We start from the raw sequence: 18,474 nt of genomic DNA on the forward strand, positions 1-18,474 counted from the left end.
GTTGTCCAGAGGGCTGAGGAAGGGTTGTTGAGGTGGTTCGGACATGTATAGAGAATGGAGCGAAACAGAATGACTTCAAGAGTGTATCAGTCTGTAGTGGAAGGAAGGCGGGGTAGGGGTCGGCCTAGGAAAGGTTGGAGGGAGGGGGTAAAGGAGGTTTTGTGTGTGAGGGGCTTGGACTTCCAGCAGGCATGCGTGAGCGTGTTTGATAGGAGTGAATGGAGACAAATGGTTTTTAATACTTGACGTGCCGTTGGAGTGTGAGCAAAGTAACATTTATGAAGGGGTTCAGGGAAACCGGCAGGCCGGACTTGAGTCCTGGAGATGGGAAGTACAGTGCCTGCACTCTGAAGGAGGGGTGTTAATGTTGCAGTTTAAAAACTGTAGTGTAAAGCACCCTTCTGGCAAGACAGTGATGGAGTGAATGATGGTGAAAGTTTTTCTTTTTCGGGCCACCCTGCCTTGGTGGGAATCGGCCAGTGTGATAATAATAATAAAAAATTTTATAATGACTTTATTTTATTGTTTTATTTTGGTATTTCATTTTTTACTTTACTTTTTATGCTGTCGGTACTGTATTTTATTCTGTAAGTTTTAGGATAAACACTGTGTACAACACAAATAGTTGTTTATTTCCCAGAAATTTGGCATAGAAAACAAGGTCGTAAGTCGAATGGACATATGTCAAGCAGGTCGTAAGTCAGATGATAGGTGTATTGAGGTAAATATTTTACAAACTCTTACAAACAAACGTGAATGAACTAAAAGTGGACACATTAATATGCATTTATTTCGCCTGACCAAGTGATCGTCCACTACCTGTTCAGTTTGTGTTCTTACATTGTCTGAAGTCTGTATCTCGTTCTCTTTCTCGTTTACTCTTTTTGTTAACTAGTTGGCTCTCATTGACGATGGCGTCTAAGCTTAGCTGTGATAAAAAGAGGAGTCGTAAGACTCTAGCTTTAAGTGCCAAGTTAGAGGATGATGGTGTGCCATTCTGATTTTATTCAATAAACACCCTCCCACTCACCTCTCACACATTAATATTAATATTTTAAGGTAATTAATAAGTGTACTCTGTGTGTATCTTACCTTTTATTGTGTTTTTAATGCCTACTTCTATTGCTAACTTAATATACATTAGTGTAAACTTGTTGTCTGGCATTGTATATTTTGTATGTGCCCTGATAATAATACTTATGGACCTGTATGGTAGCCAGGTGGAGGGACAACATTACGTTTTCTCTGCTTAGCCACCAGAGAAAACGTGTATTAATCTGCGTTTGGCCCAGCCACTCCCCCACTCCGCTTTTGTTTACAATTTTCGGCATGAATTATTCATTACTTCTACCTTCGTTTATGATGGCATCTAAAGGTAGTTGTTAGAAATGATTAAATTCAGTGAACAAGGTATGTCGATGCCAATAATATGGCTCTGGGCCACAGTGTAGGTAGCCGGTAGGTGTAGCCCAGGCGGGCTACACCTACCGGCTACCTACACTGACTTCCTACAAATAAATACTACTCACCTCTCTTCCTACATTAAGACTACACATATTTTAAGGTAAATAATGAGTGTACTATATGTGTATTTTAACTCTCTGGGCTGTTTTAAATATCTTATATTAAGTATGAGATGGGGAGCCAGGGCTACCTACACCTGACTTCCTACAAATAAGTACTACTCACCTCTTGCCATACACTAAAATTACAAATACTTTAAGAGAAGTAGTGAGTGGACTGTGTATGTATTTTACTAACTTAATATAATTTAGTGTAAACTTGTTGTCTGGCATTTATATGCATTTATAAATGGAAAAAAATGGCATTCTGCTTTCTGGTGATATCCTGGAACCTAACCCGCCGTATAAGTGGGGCCCTACTATAGTTGCTTATATCTCACCGAACTTCCTCCTCCCTTAGTTTATACACTTTCACCTCTCTCTTACTACTTGTTGCCATTTTCCTCTTGTCCCATCTATCTCTTAGTCTAACTGTAGCTACATCTAAATACAGTGGAACCTCTACTTGCGAGTTTAATCCATTCCATGACCTTGCTCGCAACTGGATTTGCTCATTTGCAGAGTCAATTTTCCTCATTTAAATTAATTAAAATGCAATTAATCCGTTCCAGTGGAATTCTGTACTTCAATAATTTCACTAATATCAACTCTGTGGTTTATTATCTATCTCACTTCATCTAATATGAGATAATAAACAATATAAATAACATAGAAACTTGATATATACTCTAAAATTAATAAAATGCCATTCATGTAGTGGTATGGGCGGTGTCGGCAGTGGACGTGAGTTTGTCTGGAGACCAGGCAAAATACTTCATAAATAATTTCGCTAATATCATCTATACGGCTTACTTATCTATCACAGTTCATCTAATATGACATAACAAACATTATGAATAACATAGAAACATGATATATACTCTAGAATGAATAAAATATGTCATTCATGTAGTGGTATGGGCGGTGTCGGCGGTGGATGGGAGTTTGTCTGGAGACCGGGCAAAATACTTCATGAATAATTTCGCTAATATCATCTACACGGCTTATTTATTTATCACAGTTCATCTAATATGACATAACAAACAATATAAATAACATAGAAACTTTCTTTCTTTCTTTCAACACACCGGCCGTATCCCACCGAGGCGGGGTGGCCCAAGAGGAAAAACGAAAGTTTCTCCTTTTACATTTAGTAATATATACAGGAGAAAAGGTTACTAGCTCCTTGTTCCCGGCATTTTAGTCGCCTATTACAACACGCATGACTTACGGAGGAAGAATTCTGTCCCACTTCCCCATGGAGATAAGAGGAAATAAACAAGAACAAGAACTATAAAGAAAATAAAAGAAAACCCAGAGGGTGTGTATATAAATGTTTGTACATGTATGTGTCGTGTGACCTAAGTGTAAGTAGAAGTAGCAAGACTTACCTGAAAATATTGCATATTTATGAGACAGACAAAAGACACCAGCAATCCTACCATCATGTAAAACAATTACAGGCTTTCGTTTTACACTCACTTGGCAGGACGGTAGCACCTCCCTGGGTGGTTGCTGGCTACTACTACCTGTAATTATTATTATGTATTATTACTGTAGGAAGTAGGTTGGTAGACAGCAACCACCCAGGGAGGTACTACCATCCTGCCAAGTGAGTATAAAACGAAAGCCTGTAATTGTTTTACATGATGGTAGGATTGCTGGTGTCTTTTGTCTGTCTCATAAATATGCAAGATTACAGGTACGTCTTGTTACTTCTGCTTACACTTAGGTCACACTACACATACATATCTTCTTTCTTTCAACACACCGGCTGTATCCCACCGAGGCCGGGTGGCCCAAAAGGAAAAACGAAAGTTTCTCCTTTCAAATTTAGTAATATATACAGGAGAAGAGGTTACTAGCCCCTTGCTCCCGGCATTTTAGTCACCTCTTACAACACGCATGGCTTACGGAGGAAGAATTCTGTTCCACTTCCCCATGGAGATAAGAGGAAATAAACAAGAACAAGAACTAGAAAGAAAATAGAAGAAAACCCAGAGGGGTATGTATATATATGCTTGTACATGTATGTGTAGTGTGACCTAAGTGTAAGTAGAAGTAGCAAGATGTACCTGAAATCTTGCATGTTCATGAGACAGAAAAAAGGACACCAGCAATCCTACCATCATGTAAAACAATTACAGGCTTTCGTTTTACACTCACTTGGCAGGACGGTAGTACCTCTCTGGCCGGTTGCTGTCTACCAACCTACTACCTAGTACACATACATATACAAGCATATATATATACACACACACCCCTCTGGGTTTTCTGCTATTTTCTTTCTAGTTCTTGTTCTTGTTTATTTCCTCTTATCTCCATGGGGAAGTTGAACAGAATTCTTCCTCCATAAGCCATGTGTGTTGTAAGAGGCAACTAAAATGCCAGGGGCAAGGGGCTAGTAACCCCTTCTCTTGTATAAATTACTAAATTTCTTTTTGGGCCACCCTGCATTGGTGGAATATGGCCAGTTTGTTAAAAAAAAAAAAAAGTATTATTATACATATTATTATTATTATTATTATTATTATTATTATATAAATAATTTGTAATTTTTATTCACACAAAAAATATAAGATTTACTGTTATTCCTTATTGCATTAATTGTATAAATAACGTCAACCCATTCATGACTGCATATTGGAATGGACAGTGACGTCATTTGTTTACTCTGAAACAGCCAAGTAATGGACCATTTCTCCTAGGTTGAGCTCAATTTCAAGGCACTTTTCATCGTGAAAGCAATCAAAATAATATCTATTTCTGTAATGTATCTTTCATTCTATCAAATGAGACCAAAAAAAACGAGAATACAACCATAAAAACCATTCAAAATTACCGCTAAGGGGTGGCTAATTGCTGAGAAGTGAACTCCATTATTTATGCTTAGATTTCTTTCATTTTTGGTGTATCTTAAGAAGCATCTTTCCATCATACATTGCCCAAGTTTCAATAAGATAGTCCAACAAACAAATGAGATACAATTCCCGAGAGCAATAGCCCCTCACTAGTGTCAAGGAACCTACCTTGAGGTCTGCTCGCTTATGGAAATTTTGCTCGCGTATGGAAGCAAAAAATCGACCCATCGACTGCTCATATTTGGAAAAACTCACGCGTGGACACGCTTGCAAGTAGAGGTTCCACTGTAATGATCCGATATATCAGTTGCCGCTCCATAAACATGTACATCCTGGAGCCTACCCATCAACCTTTTATCCACCAATACATAATCTAACAAACTACTTTCATTACGTGCTATGTCAGACCTTGTATATTTATTTATCCTCTTTTCATAAAATATGTATTACTTATTACCAAACCTTTTTCTACATATAGCTCAATTAAAGGCTCCCCATTTTCATTTTCCCCTGGCACCCCAAATTTACCTACTACTCCCTCCACAACATTTTTACCCAGTTTAGCAGTGAAATCCCCAACCACCATTACTCTCACACTTGGTTCAAAACTCCCCATGCATTCACTCGACATTTCCCAAAATCTCTCTCTCTCTCTCTCTCCTCTACACTTCTCTCTTCTCCAGGTGCATATACGCTTACTGTAACCCACTTTTCCCATCCAACCTTTATTTTACTCCACATAATCCTTGAATTAATACATTTATACTCCCTCTTTTCCTGCCATAGCTTATCCTTCAACATTATTGCTACTACTCCTTTAGCTCTAACTCTATTTGAAACCCCTGACCTAATCCCATTTATTTCTCTCCACTGAAAGTCTCCCACCCCCTTCAGCTTTGTTTCACCTAAAGCCAGGACATCCAGCTTTTCATTTCTTTCTTATCATTCGCACAACATCCACGCACATTCAGACATCCCACTTTGACAATTTTCTTATTCTGTTTAGTAATCATCACAGGAAAAGGGGTTAGTAGGCCATTGTTCCCGGCATTTTAGTTGACTTTTACAACACGCATGGCTTACAGAGGAAAGATTCTTATTCCACTTCCCAATGCATATAAAAGGAAAAGTAACAAGAACAAGATCGTTTTTTTTTTTTTTTTTTTTTTTTTTTTTTTTTTTTTTTTTTTTTTTTTTTTTTTTTTTTTTTTTTTTTTTTTTTTTTTTTAACAAATCAGCCGTCTCCCACTGAGCCAGGGTGGCCCAAAAAGAAAGAAAATCCCCAAAAAGAAAATACTTTCATCATCATTCAATTCTTTCACCTCACTGACACATAATCACTGTTTTTGCAGAGGTGCTCAGAACACAACAAGATCTGTTAAGATAAAATCAAAGAAAACTCAGATGAGTGTGTATAAATAAACGTGTACATGTATGTGTAGTGTGACCTAGGTGTAAGTAGAAGTAGCAAGACATAACTGTAATCTTGCATATTTATGAGACAGACAAGAAACACGAGCAATCCTACCATCATATAAAACAATTACAGGCTTTCGTTTTACACTCACTTGGCAGGACGGTAGTACCTCCTTGGGTGGTTGCTGTCTACGAACCTACTACCTATTTAAATTATTATAATTTTAACTGTAGAGACTGTCCAGGTGGGTGGAATTACAGGAGGGGACACACAGAAAACTGCATCCTATAATTACACCCACCAAGACAGCCTGGAACAGTAGACCAGCTAAATAAGACCAACGTCCCACCCAACTCACCCATAAGTAATTTTTGTATATTATGTCCAAGGATTCCAACTCCTGCTCATTGCATCTTGTATGACATGGTTGATAACAGCTAGAGTAGGTAATGTAATTTGAAAGTAGTCAAATATGTTCTTGGTTATATTATTATTATAATTTTTTTTTTTATTAACTCAACAGCTGTTTCCCACAAAGTTTGGGTGACCAGAAAAAAAAGTATTATTATTAGAGAAGAGTTGCATAATGATTTTAAATGCTACAGAACTATAGTTAGACATTTTTAGTTATCTATAACCCACTTTGGTGATGTGAATGTTTTCAAGTGTATATGGAGTGAATTGGAATGTAAACATAGACAGATGTAGTAGCAAAGCATAATCTTGGTTATGAGCACTTTAGGTAGTTTCCTGTATACTCATATTAAGTAAATCGAGTTACTGGATGGCCCTGATTGAATGGACTTTGGAAATATAAGACAAAAATCTGATAGGGTCACTTAATTCAGAAACAGTAAACAAAGTCCCTTTGTTACAGTATTGTCTGTTATTATTATGGTTATGGTAATTCAAGCTCTCTTTATCTTTCACAATAACCACTACCAGACTTTTGCTTCCCTGCCTCCCTCATCATCACCATTAACCCATCAATTTAGAAGTTTTTCTGTACCAATACAGCTAAATGTACTCCATAGGGAAGTGGGGAAGAATCCTTCCTCCGTAAACCATGCATGTCATAAGAGGAGACAAATATGCCAAGAGCAAGGCTAGTAATCCCTTCTCCTGTATAAATTAATAATGTAAAAAGAAGAAAACTGTTTTTTCTCTTTTTGGTCACCTTGCCTTGGTGGAAGACAGCTGATACATTAAAAAAATGGCTACATAAGTGTAAAATCATAGTCAGCCTTATGAAAATTTTCTTGATTACTGTGTGCAAATGGATTAATGAAAATATCTATATTAACATAATACAGTGGTACCTTGACTTACGAGTTTAATTCGTTCCATGACCGAGCTCTTAACTCAATTTGCTCATATATCAAATCAATGTTCTTCATTGAAATTAATTGAAATGCCATTAATCCGTTTCAGCAGAATTCCTGGCTCTTGGGAGGCAGGAGAAAAATACTTCAATATAACGCTAATATCAACTCTTTGGCTTATTTATCAATTACAGTATCTCTAATATGACATAATAAACAATATAATTAACATGGAAACATGATATATACTCGAGAAAGAATAAAATATGTCCTGTGATGAGTGGTGGCAGCCACTCCCGAGGTAAAAATAATTATTGCTCTGACCATATCTTCCCATTCTCGCCCTTCTGAGGTCTTATTATCAGAGAAAACAGAGTGTTTGTGAGGCCAACCGCACTCAATCACTAGTTTCATGAGAAAAACCAAACAAAAGCGATTTTCTTGTGTTATTCTATGATTTCATACTTTAATTCAATGGACATCATCCTCTTCTCAATACTGTCCTTTGCACTTACTTTCTTAGGACCCATGGTTAGAAAAAAGAAATTTGTCAAAACAACTGCACAAAATGCTGGGATGCTGGGTGGATGTTGTGGCGTTCACTGCGCCAACTAGTGGCAGCGTATCTGAAGCTCACTTGTAACTCAGATTTTGGCTTGCAACTCAAAGCAAAAAATTGATCAAGCAACAGCTAGTAACTCGGAAAACTCGTAAGTTGGGACACTCGTAAGTCAAGGTACCACTGTATATGACATTAAAGTGCCCAAGAGTTATTATTATTAGATTTTTTAAACCTTTTGGTGTCGGTGCCATAATATTACGGCTTGGAAGCCAGTGTCGGTCTCATAATACTACACCAAAATTCTAGAGGCTTGAAATATTCCTGAAGAAAGCTGGTAGGCCTTCATGTGAGGGAATGGGTCTGCGTAGTCAGTGTGCGCATTATAAAAAGAAATCCTGCAGTAAGCAGTGCATAATGAGAAAAAAAAAAAACGCTATTGTGTTTTTGATTGAAAACAGCGACTTTGCGGTATATTTTCATATGGTATTATGGTTGTATTTTCTTGGTCTCATTTGATAGAATGGAAGATCTATTACAGATCTTGAGTGAATGAGTGATTTTGAATGGTTTACCGAATAAAAGTAGCTTGAAATTGAGCTCAAAGTAGCGGAAATGTTCGATTTTTGGCGATGTTCAAGAATAAACAAATTACATCACATCTCCAGTAAATGTCAACTGGTGGGTGTAATATGCATTCATGAATGTGCTGATATTATTTATAAAATAAATTGATCTATTTGTTTTGAGTGAATAAAAATTCAAGATGAAAACCATATGTATTATAATAGGAGCCTGGAGACATGACTAATGAACAGAGAAAATGTTATTTTAGTGCTGGGAATGTCTGCATTATTTATTCTGGCCCCTATTTTGAAATTGGCCTTTCTTGAATTTTGTGTGAAATTGGAGAAATTAGTAATTTCTGATCACTTGTTTGTGTAGGTGAAATAAGTAAATGGGCAGTTTCTTGTACTCAGTCCATAGAATGAAAGGATTTCTAGCGAAATAGCTATGAGTTTGGATGAGTGGAACAATGGAATTGGCCCAAAATAGAGCTCAAATTGGGTAAAATAACTGATGCATAAATATCGCCAAGACCGCTAACTTCACAAGAGTGTACTTTCATGAGTTTTCCATCAAATTTCGAACTTTTGGTTTCATTACCTTCGGAAAAAGTTTATCATTTCATAAGAAAAAATATTTTTTTTATTTTTGAAAATTCGTCGACACTGAGCAAGTTTGCGATCAGGGGTCTCAACACTCAAAGGGTTAATGACCAGGCCATAGCCCACAGAGGCAGGGTAACCTAAAAAGAAAAGCTAAAGTTTCTCTTTTTTAATATAGTAATGTATACAGGAGAAGGGGGTTACTAGCTCTTTTCTCCCGGCATTTTAGTTGCCTCTTACAACACACATGGCTTACAGAGGAAGAATTCTGTTCCACTCCCCATGGAGATATGAATAAGTAAACAAGAACAAGAAATAGTAAGAAAATAGAAGAAAACCCAGAGGGATGTGTAGATATATGCTTGTCTATGCATGTATAGTGTGACCTAAGTGTAAGTAGAAGTAGCAAGATGTACATGAAATCTTGCATGTTTACGAGTCAGAAAAAAGACACCAGCAATCCTACCATCATGTAAAACAATGACAGGCTTCCACTTTACATTTACTTTGCAGGATGGTAGCACCTCCCTGGGCAGTTGCTGTCTACCAACCTAGTACCTAGATTATTATTATTATTATTATGATTATTATTATTATTAATATTGCATCTTCAACACTAGTGAGACACTCATAGTGATTTTAATGTGTACCTGCATGCCAGCTCAGAGTGTAAGTTTATTTTGATACAAGTATGCATAAGTGGGAGTCGGCCAGTGTGTTAAAAAAATACACATATTAAATACACAACAACTTTAAAACACTTGAAATTTTGGAAAGTTTCCAGACAAAACTGATAGATGCAGAGCTCACTTGAGAATGTAAACAAATAGAGTGGTGCATGAGTGCTGTAATAGTGAATCAGAGAGCCATGTAAAAAAATTTTTGGTCGTAATTTGAAATGTTTGTAATAGTAAATCACCATAAAGCAAATCGCTGTAAAGCAGGGCTTCCCTATATAGAGACATGCAAAGCATGATTCTGTGTGATAAAGCATGGCATTATAATAATAAAAGCAAGAACCCAGAAAGAATAAGTAGTTTAACCCTTAAACAGTCTGAACGTATATACAGTGGACCCCCGGTTAACGATATTTTTTCACTCCAGAAGTATGTTCAGGTGCCAGTACTGACCGAATTTGTTCCCATAAGGAATATTGTGAAGTAGATTAGTCCATTTCAGACCCCCAAACATACACGTACAAACGCACTTACGTAAATACACTTACATAATTAGTCGCATTCGGAGGTGATCGTTATGCGGGGGTCCACTGTACATGTATACGTTCTCGCGTGCAGCTCCCCAAACATATATATACGTTTTATTTTTCATTCCTTCAAAATTGGCGTGATAGGCTTGAGTCGCCTAGACATGAGAGAATGGGTGTGCGCAGTATACAAAAAATCTGGGACACCTGGGTACCACATGGTAGGACCAGTTACATTCAGCTCCATCTTGGGTCAACATCATGGCACATCCTCGTGATTCACTCACACCTCGTCGTATTAACACACTACTATTCGAGGAAAGTGATATAGATTGTGAGTTTAGTGGATTTGACACCAGTGGGGCCAGTAATATTCAAGGAATTAGTGAAAATGTCGACGATAACCCAGATGACCCTCAGCCTATCACCTCTGGGGTAGCCACACCTGACCCTGGGCCAATCACCTCTGGAGTAGCCGGTGTGGCCACAGCAGACCCTAGGCCAAGCACTTCTGGGGTGGCCAGTGTGGCCACACAAGACCCTGGGCCAAGCACTTCTGGAGTGGCAAGTGTTACCCATAGGCAACTTTGCAAGAGGAAACTATCATTTTCTCAGTGTTTTAGTGATAGTGAAAGTGATGTAAGTGATGATGAGATTGATTTTATGCCAGTCGAGGATTCGTCTAGTGATAGTGAAGTTCATTATTCACCAGTGAAGCGCACTTTTAGGCGTTATTTACGTTTAGGCAGTGTGCCATATGCAATCCCCAAGGGTCGTGGCAGGTCACGATCCAAAACCCCAGCCACTGATAGTGAAAGTGATCATGGAGGCGAGTATGCGGGGATGGAGGAAGTAGTGGTGGGTGGCACAGTGCCTGGACCACATGGTGCAGCGGGTGGACAAACAAAGGACTGCCCGACATCCCCTCAACCATGTGCTGCCTCCACTCCTGTCCCTCCTCCTGCTCCCCCTCGCCCTATGCCACAGGTCCACCCTGCACCATGTGATCATGAGTGGAGCTGGACACAAAGTATATTCGTGCCACAGCCTTGTGATTTTGATGCGAGTGGAAGTGGTATCCATCCAGAATGTCCCATAACGAATGAGTCTACAGAGTTAGACTACATATTTCCAGTTGTACTTTGACGAGCCTATAATGAACTTGATAGTGACCCAGACAAACAATTATTACCAATATGTCATGGACAACATAACAGAGGTTGGAGAATCGTCACGGCTGCACAGGTGGAAGGACACAACAGTGGCTGAAATGTATTTATTCTTTGCCACTGTCATGCTTATGCCACATATCTATAAGAGCAATATACATGTACGTAATTACTGGTCCACAGACCACTTCATCAGTACTCCAGTTTTCCGTGACCTCCTTCCCTGCAGCAGATTCACTCTGTTGCTACGAATGTTGCACTTCTCAGACAGAAATACGGCAAACAGAAATGACCTTCTATACAAAATCTGGGAAGTGTTTATGTATTTGAAGCAGAAATTCAGTGCATACTTTTATCCCTTCAAGAACATTGTTGTTGATGAGTCTTGATTCTGTTCAAGGGACGCTTGTCATTCAAGCAATATATACCGAGCAAACGTAATTGCTTTGGTATAAAACTTTTTGTTAGGTGTGACTGTGAGAGTGGTCTTGTGTTGGATGTTATTGTAAACACCAGGAGAAACGCACTTGATGATGACCGACGGATGTTGGGCATTTCTGGTGATGTTGTTCGCAGGATGATGGAACCATACCTTGGCAAGGGCCATACATTGTACACAGACAACTAGTATACAAGCCCTATGCTCGCTGATTTCCTATGTGTGAACAATACTGATATATGTGGAACAGTGAGAAGGAATAGAAAACATATGCCAAGGTTCAGTGGAGGCAGTGTTGAAGGTGCAGTGCAAGTGTTTCATGCTAATGACATCATGGCACTGACGTGGCATGACAAACGGGCTGTGACATTGCTGTCAACCATCCACAGAAATGAGATGGTACAGACAGACAGACTGAGCAAGTTCGACAAAGAACCTATTGTAAAGCCAGCTGCTGTCGTGGACTATACGAACAATATGCGTCTAGTTGATAGGATTTGTTGACTGTGTGCATAGGAGTCGCAAGTGGTATATAAAACTGTTTTTTCGCCTTGTAGACATTGCAGTGCTCAATGCATTCAATATGTATGAAATAAAGACTGGAAAACGACAATGTTTTGCAGAATTCTCTCTGAATGTTGTCAAACAGATAGCAAGAAAGTATGGTACCACACCTGTACCTGCCCCTCAACAGTGACCTGTCATATCACAACCTGACCCCCAACCACAGCCAGAGGGGAAAGTGCCAGACCGAATCACTCCTAACTGTCACTATCTGGTACCAATACCACCTACCCAAAAGAAGAAGAATGCCCAGAAAAAGTGTGTTGTGTGTGCTACCACCAAAAAACGACCCCAGCAGTGGAAGGACACATGATTCATTTGTCACCAGTGTGGGGTGGTACTCTGTATGAATCCATGCTTCATGGAGTATCATACAGTTGTGGAGTTCTAGAAACATAAGTAGGACATGTAAATACTTGTACATGTATATAGTTGTAGATAATAGAATGTGATTCAGCCAGGTGTGCATAATCACCTGTCAGTGTGTACATGTGTGTTTATGACAATATGATAATTTCATATATAATATTGGTGTATGAACAACAATTGGCATTGAAATCAAAAGATTTGCCATAAAGCATAATTATCATGTCATGAAAACCATGAAAATAAAAAAAAAATGGAAGAAAACGGCAAATATGTAGAATTTCTGCAAGCGGCAGTGCTCCATGTTGCCGTCAGGTGATCGCCAAGTGCCAACTTTGTAGCCTCGTATCTCGGTAAGTATTGACCCTAAAAAATTTTTTTATTCTAAAATACTTAAAAAAATGTGCTCTTTTTTTCTATAAAAAGACTTTTTTTTTTTTTTTCAAAATATTCGGGGCGCTGCGCGAGTGAACATATATATACGTTTGGACCGTTGAAGGGTTAAATTTGTTTGGGACTGAAGGGATTCCAATTATAAATTTTCCAAACTTTTCTATCCTCATAAGTCATTCACAATTTAAATATAAGGTAGAAAACTGGGCAAATGACAAAAAAAAAAAAATAACATTGTGTGATTGCCAAGACAACCACTGGTTCATCTGTTTTGTAATTTTTTTTAACACGGCTGTTTATCACCGAGGCAGGGTGACCCAAAAAGAAAGAAAAACCCAGAAAGAAAGAAAAAACTCTCATCATCATTTAACACTTTCACCATCACTCATACATAATCACTGTCTTTGCAGAGGCGCCCAGATATGACAGCTTAGACATTTCTCCAAACTTCCAATATCCTGAATCCCTTCTTTAAAGTGCAGGCATTGTACTTCCCATTTCCAGGACTCAAGTCCTGTTAATCGGTTTCCCTGAATCCCTTCAAGAAATATTACCCTCCTCACACTCCAACAGCTCATCAGGTCCCAAAAACCATTCGTCTCCATTCAATCCTATCTAACATGCTCATGCCCGCTTATTGGAAGTCCAAGCCCCTCACCCACAAAACTTTTTTTTTTACCCCCTCCCTCCAACCTTTTTGTGGATGACCCCTACCCAGCCTTCCTTCCCCTACAGATTTATACGCTCTTCAAGTCATTCTACTTTGTTCCATTCTCTCTAAATGATCAAACCACCTCACCAGCCCCTCTTCAGCCTTCTGACTAATACTTTTTAGTAACTCCACACCTCCTAATTTCCACACTGCATATTCTCTGTGTAATATTTACACTACACATTGCCCTTAGACACGACATCTCCACTGCCTCCAGCCACCTCCACGCTGCAGCATTTACAACCCATGCGTCACGCCCATATGAGAGTGTTGGTACCACTATACTCATGTAAATTCCCTTCTTTGTCTCCATAAATACCTCAATGCACCATTCATCTTTTTTCCTTAATCAGTTCTATGGTTAACTCTTATCCTTCATAAACTCATCCGCTGACATGTCGACTCCCAAATATCTGAAAACATTTACTTCTTCCATACTCCCTCCCTCTAATATGGTATCCAATTTTCCTTTATCCAAATCATTTTTATACCCTCATCACATTACTCTTAACTGTGTTTACTTTCAACTTAATGCCTTTACACACCCTTTGTAATTATACTTTCTTAACAGGTGATTCCTTTCCTGAAATGTCCCCTGGCAGCAGCTGCTCGTTTACATCTGGAACACCTTCATCTGATCATCGCTTTCCTGACTTTATAGCTGAGAAGAGCGGAAGTGGTTCATATTACGGATATTCCGAAGACGATGATTCCTCGATTGACCGACCTATCAGAACTAATTCGGTTGGCTCTAAACCTGAACAGTTTAGAAGCCGCAAGAATAGGTATGTCATGTGTTGTAACAGGATTTTATTTTTAGCATCAAATATTTGTTGCATGGTAGGCTGGATTTATAAGTTTGTACAGAAGTAGATATTAACAGCTGTGATGCATGACGGTGGCTTTGGAACTTTTGCTTTGCATGGCTAAGTCTTAAAATTGCTGCAAGTATTGTCCAGTTTTAATGTTAATCATCTGTATGACTGAAGTTATGAATTATGCCACAGACCTGTTTGTTGGGTATTTTAAGTGATATATTAATTGAATCATGTTCTAATGATGGCATACAAACTAGTTTTACTGTCAATTGAAAGCTTTCCAAATACTGTACTTAATTATAAAGAGCATCATCATCCATTCTTGATATTATTGGAGTAAGTTAACTGAGCATATGTTGATTTGTTTAGGTATAGGTAACTCAGTTTGGTTTACTTTATTGTGCCATTTTCATCACATCGTCACATGCTCTCAAACGTCACTTGAATTGTTATGGAAGGTTTTGTTTACTTCTTCCATACTCTTCTTCCTCTCAACCTTCATTTTTTATCTTTATCTCCCTTGCTTTTTCTACTTTTTTCTTGCCCTGCTGCCTTTGAGAACACCATTTTTTTTATTTGGAGAGTGTGTGAGTTAGTGTCATTTCAAGTTAATTAATAATGTCTATTGGTTGGGTACAGTTGGATGAGGTTAAAGGCATAACCACTGAATCCATTGTGATGTACAATTATCTGATCTACAGTGTAAGATTGAAAGTTATAAAATAAAGTATTCGTTTTTCATAAGTGCAATGAAGATTACATTTTAGCATTCTTTTATGGCATTCTTTGCTTTTTTAGGTTATGACAAATTTTTGGCTTCAACTTTAAATATTGTATTTTAAGATGTAGACATTTGATTATAATTATTTTTTTTGTTTTTTTCTAAAATTTTTGATGGCACTGGGAGGTTTGCTATTAGTCTGCAGTTGCTGGCATTTGAGTTGCCACCATCTTTGTATGTACAGTAAGGTTAACCCTGGCTCATTTTAGGTCTCTGGTAAAGTGTGTGGTATTCAAATGATTTATTTTAGCTCCTCAAGATCATGGTTAGTTTTCACTCTGCTTGTTACCTTTGTCTTTGAGTGAGTGGGTTGTCAAAGTCATTTTTGCTGAGGTTGTAGAACAAAGATGTAGGGCATGAGCTCATTGTTTTTAAGGTAGGTATTTGTTTGATATTTTGGTTTGCTTTCAGCCATATAACCCTAAGACAAGCATATTCAATTAACTCAGGCAAGTTTATACTAACCCATGAGGAAAATATACAAGAGAGATTGAAAACATTTGGTTGTCAGTGTAAGGAGGAATAATCTAAGAGCATAAAAGTATAAAGAACATACATAAAGAACCAATGCCCAGAGAATAGGCAAGCTAACAGAGGGATCAGAAATGATTATCTTTGAGCAAAGAAAGAATTAAATTTTTTTAAATAGAGTTAAAAGCCAAGGCAGATAGACCAAAAGATTTCTTTTGTCACATTAAAAGAAAATTGATAGTAAAGGATCAAGTGATATGATTAAGATAAAAGAAGGAACATTCAGAGGACATGACCTGACATGAAATAAGGATGTGCATTATGCTCAACAAAGGATTTTGAAGTATTTTTTACTGAGGAGCAAGGGACAGTATCAGACATAAAAGAGAGGATAAACTAAATAAGACTGTTAAGTATAGAAATGACTGACAAAGAAATACTCCTAATGGAGCATTAATCATTAAAGGCATCATAACCAGATAGCACACCATCATCAATATTATGAGATACTGAAATGCTGTACAAGCTATTAACACTAATCTTCAGCAAATTATAAAGAACCAGTGAAGCCCCAGATGATTGGAAAATAACAAATGTGATTTGATATACAAGTAAGGAAGCAGACAAGATGCTCTAAACCACTGACCGGTATCTCCACTGAGACACTGGTCAGAACTGGGGAATATACAGAGAACCTTTACTCCCCATATAAATTTGATCAAGCACTTCAATTATTAGGAATGCTTAAAGGCCCTTGACCTGTACTCCTTGGAATGTAGGCAATAAAGATGCATCTTCATTTACACCTGGAAAATTCTGGAGGGATCAGCCCCAATTCTGAACACCAAAATTACTCCCTACAAGTGCAAGAGGCTTGGCAGACAGTGCAGAATACCTCCAATGAAAAACAGGGGTATTGCATACACTAAAGACCAACTATGTAAATGTTAAGAGAGAGAGACTTTTCATCACCTTCCCTTCATGCATTGGAATTAACAGACTCCTAGCTAACTTCAAGAGAGACCTGGTTAAGTTCCTGAAGTTAGTTCCTCATGAGCGAGGTTCTAGTGCCTACACTGGACTGCACCAACAACCTGGTTGATCAGACCATCAACCAGGAGGCCAGGCCTAGGATCAGGACACAAGGACAGTGATCCCCAAAATTGCTTTCATTTAAAGATAACTTTCTGACAACTTCAGTCAGTATACCTCAACCCAGCTCCTTCCAAACTCTATAAATATTATACCTTTTTTTTAAGCCAAAATATTACATTATACATATTTCTTTTATCAGTTATTGTTATCTTTCTCTTGATCAACTCTTTTATCTCTCTGTGTTGCTATGTACTTCCTTATTTATTCTACTTTTGTTAATGGATACTTCTCATTTGAAATATAAAACCATCATATCATACTGCTTCATGCACTTTTTTATTTTTTTGCTAATGAATTGTTAAAAAATTCATAACTTGAATCATATTGGATGTTATATTCTTCTGTCTTTGTTGTCTGCTATTCCGTTTTATTGTTTATGTTTGCTTGTTTGTTTTTTTACCAAACCATAAGTTTGTCTATTGGGGTCAAATTCTTTACATTATTATTTTTTTTTTTTTTTTTTTCAAAGCTGTGTTTTTCTTGGCAGTTATCAGGACTTCTGCAGTCACATGCTTTTATGAAAAACAGTTTCAAATGAAAACATTGAAAGAATTAGAAAAGTGCCAAATTATTTACTCTGGCATCAGAGTTCTTTTATGTTTTTGATGTGACTAGAAAAGTTTATATAAATCTTTAAAAACTTACTGTAACAAAACATTTTGTAGAATGCACATGTAAGTTGTATAGATTGTTTATAGCAGTTTTAGTGATAGGGTTAGTATGCATTTTTTTTTTTTTTTTTTGCAAGAATATCATTACTGTATGTATAAGACAGACATGACAAATACAGGATGTCATAATTTACATATGGAAAGAACTTAACACCCTAGCTAATTTTTACTTGCTAATAAAATATTTACTGATGATTAAAAGTCTCCTAGGTAGTAGGTTGGTAGACAGCAACCGCCCAGAGAGGTACCACCGTCCTGCCAAGTGAGTGTAAAACGAAAGCCTGTAATTGTTCTACATAATGGTAGGATTGCTGGTGTCCTTTTTTCTGTCTCATAAACATGCAAGATTTCAGGAACGTCTTGCTACTTCTACTTACACTTAGGTCACACTACGCATACATGTACAAGCATATATATACACACACCCCTCTGGGTTTTCTACTATTTTTGTTCTAGTTCTTACTCTTATTTATTTCCTCTTATCTCCATGGGGAAGTGGAACAGAATTCTTCCTCTGTATGTCATGCGTGTTGTAAGAGGTGACTAAAATGCCGGGAGCAAGGGGCTAGTAACCTCTTCTGTATAAATTACTAAATTTAAAAAAGAGAAACTTTTGTTTTTCTTTTTGGGCCACCCTGCCTTGGTGGGATACTTTCAGTGTGTTGAAAGAAAGAAAGAAAGATTAAAAGTCTATGAGATGTTGAAGCATTGTTACATGAAATATTTTAAAATTTTTGAAATAATCTCAGCTTGATGGAGGACTGAAGCTTTGAGTGTGATGAAGGGTTAGGATATGAGTTATGATGTATGGCAGTGATACATCATATTTCATCAGTGGATG

The 18,474-nt window shown here is 37.7% G+C and overlaps 1 protein-coding gene across 1 annotated transcript in view; it reads left to right on the forward strand.

Moving 5' to 3' along the window:
* Positions 1-18,474, forward strand: part of chico (insulin receptor substrate 1 chico) — a gene marked incomplete in the record, with an annotated part of 785,196 nt that overhangs the window by 637,601 nt on the left and 129,121 nt on the right. The window contains 1 exon segment of the mRNA XM_053781624.2: positions 14,309-14,522. Coding sequence (XP_053637599.1) covers positions 14,309-14,522 — 214 coding nt within the window.

The sequence above is a fragment of the Cherax quadricarinatus genome, chromosome 6, assembly GCF_038502225.1.
Source record: "Cherax quadricarinatus isolate ZL_2023a chromosome 6, ASM3850222v1, whole genome shotgun sequence".
Classification (NCBI taxonomy): domain Eukaryota; kingdom Metazoa; phylum Arthropoda; class Malacostraca; order Decapoda; family Parastacidae; genus Cherax; species Cherax quadricarinatus.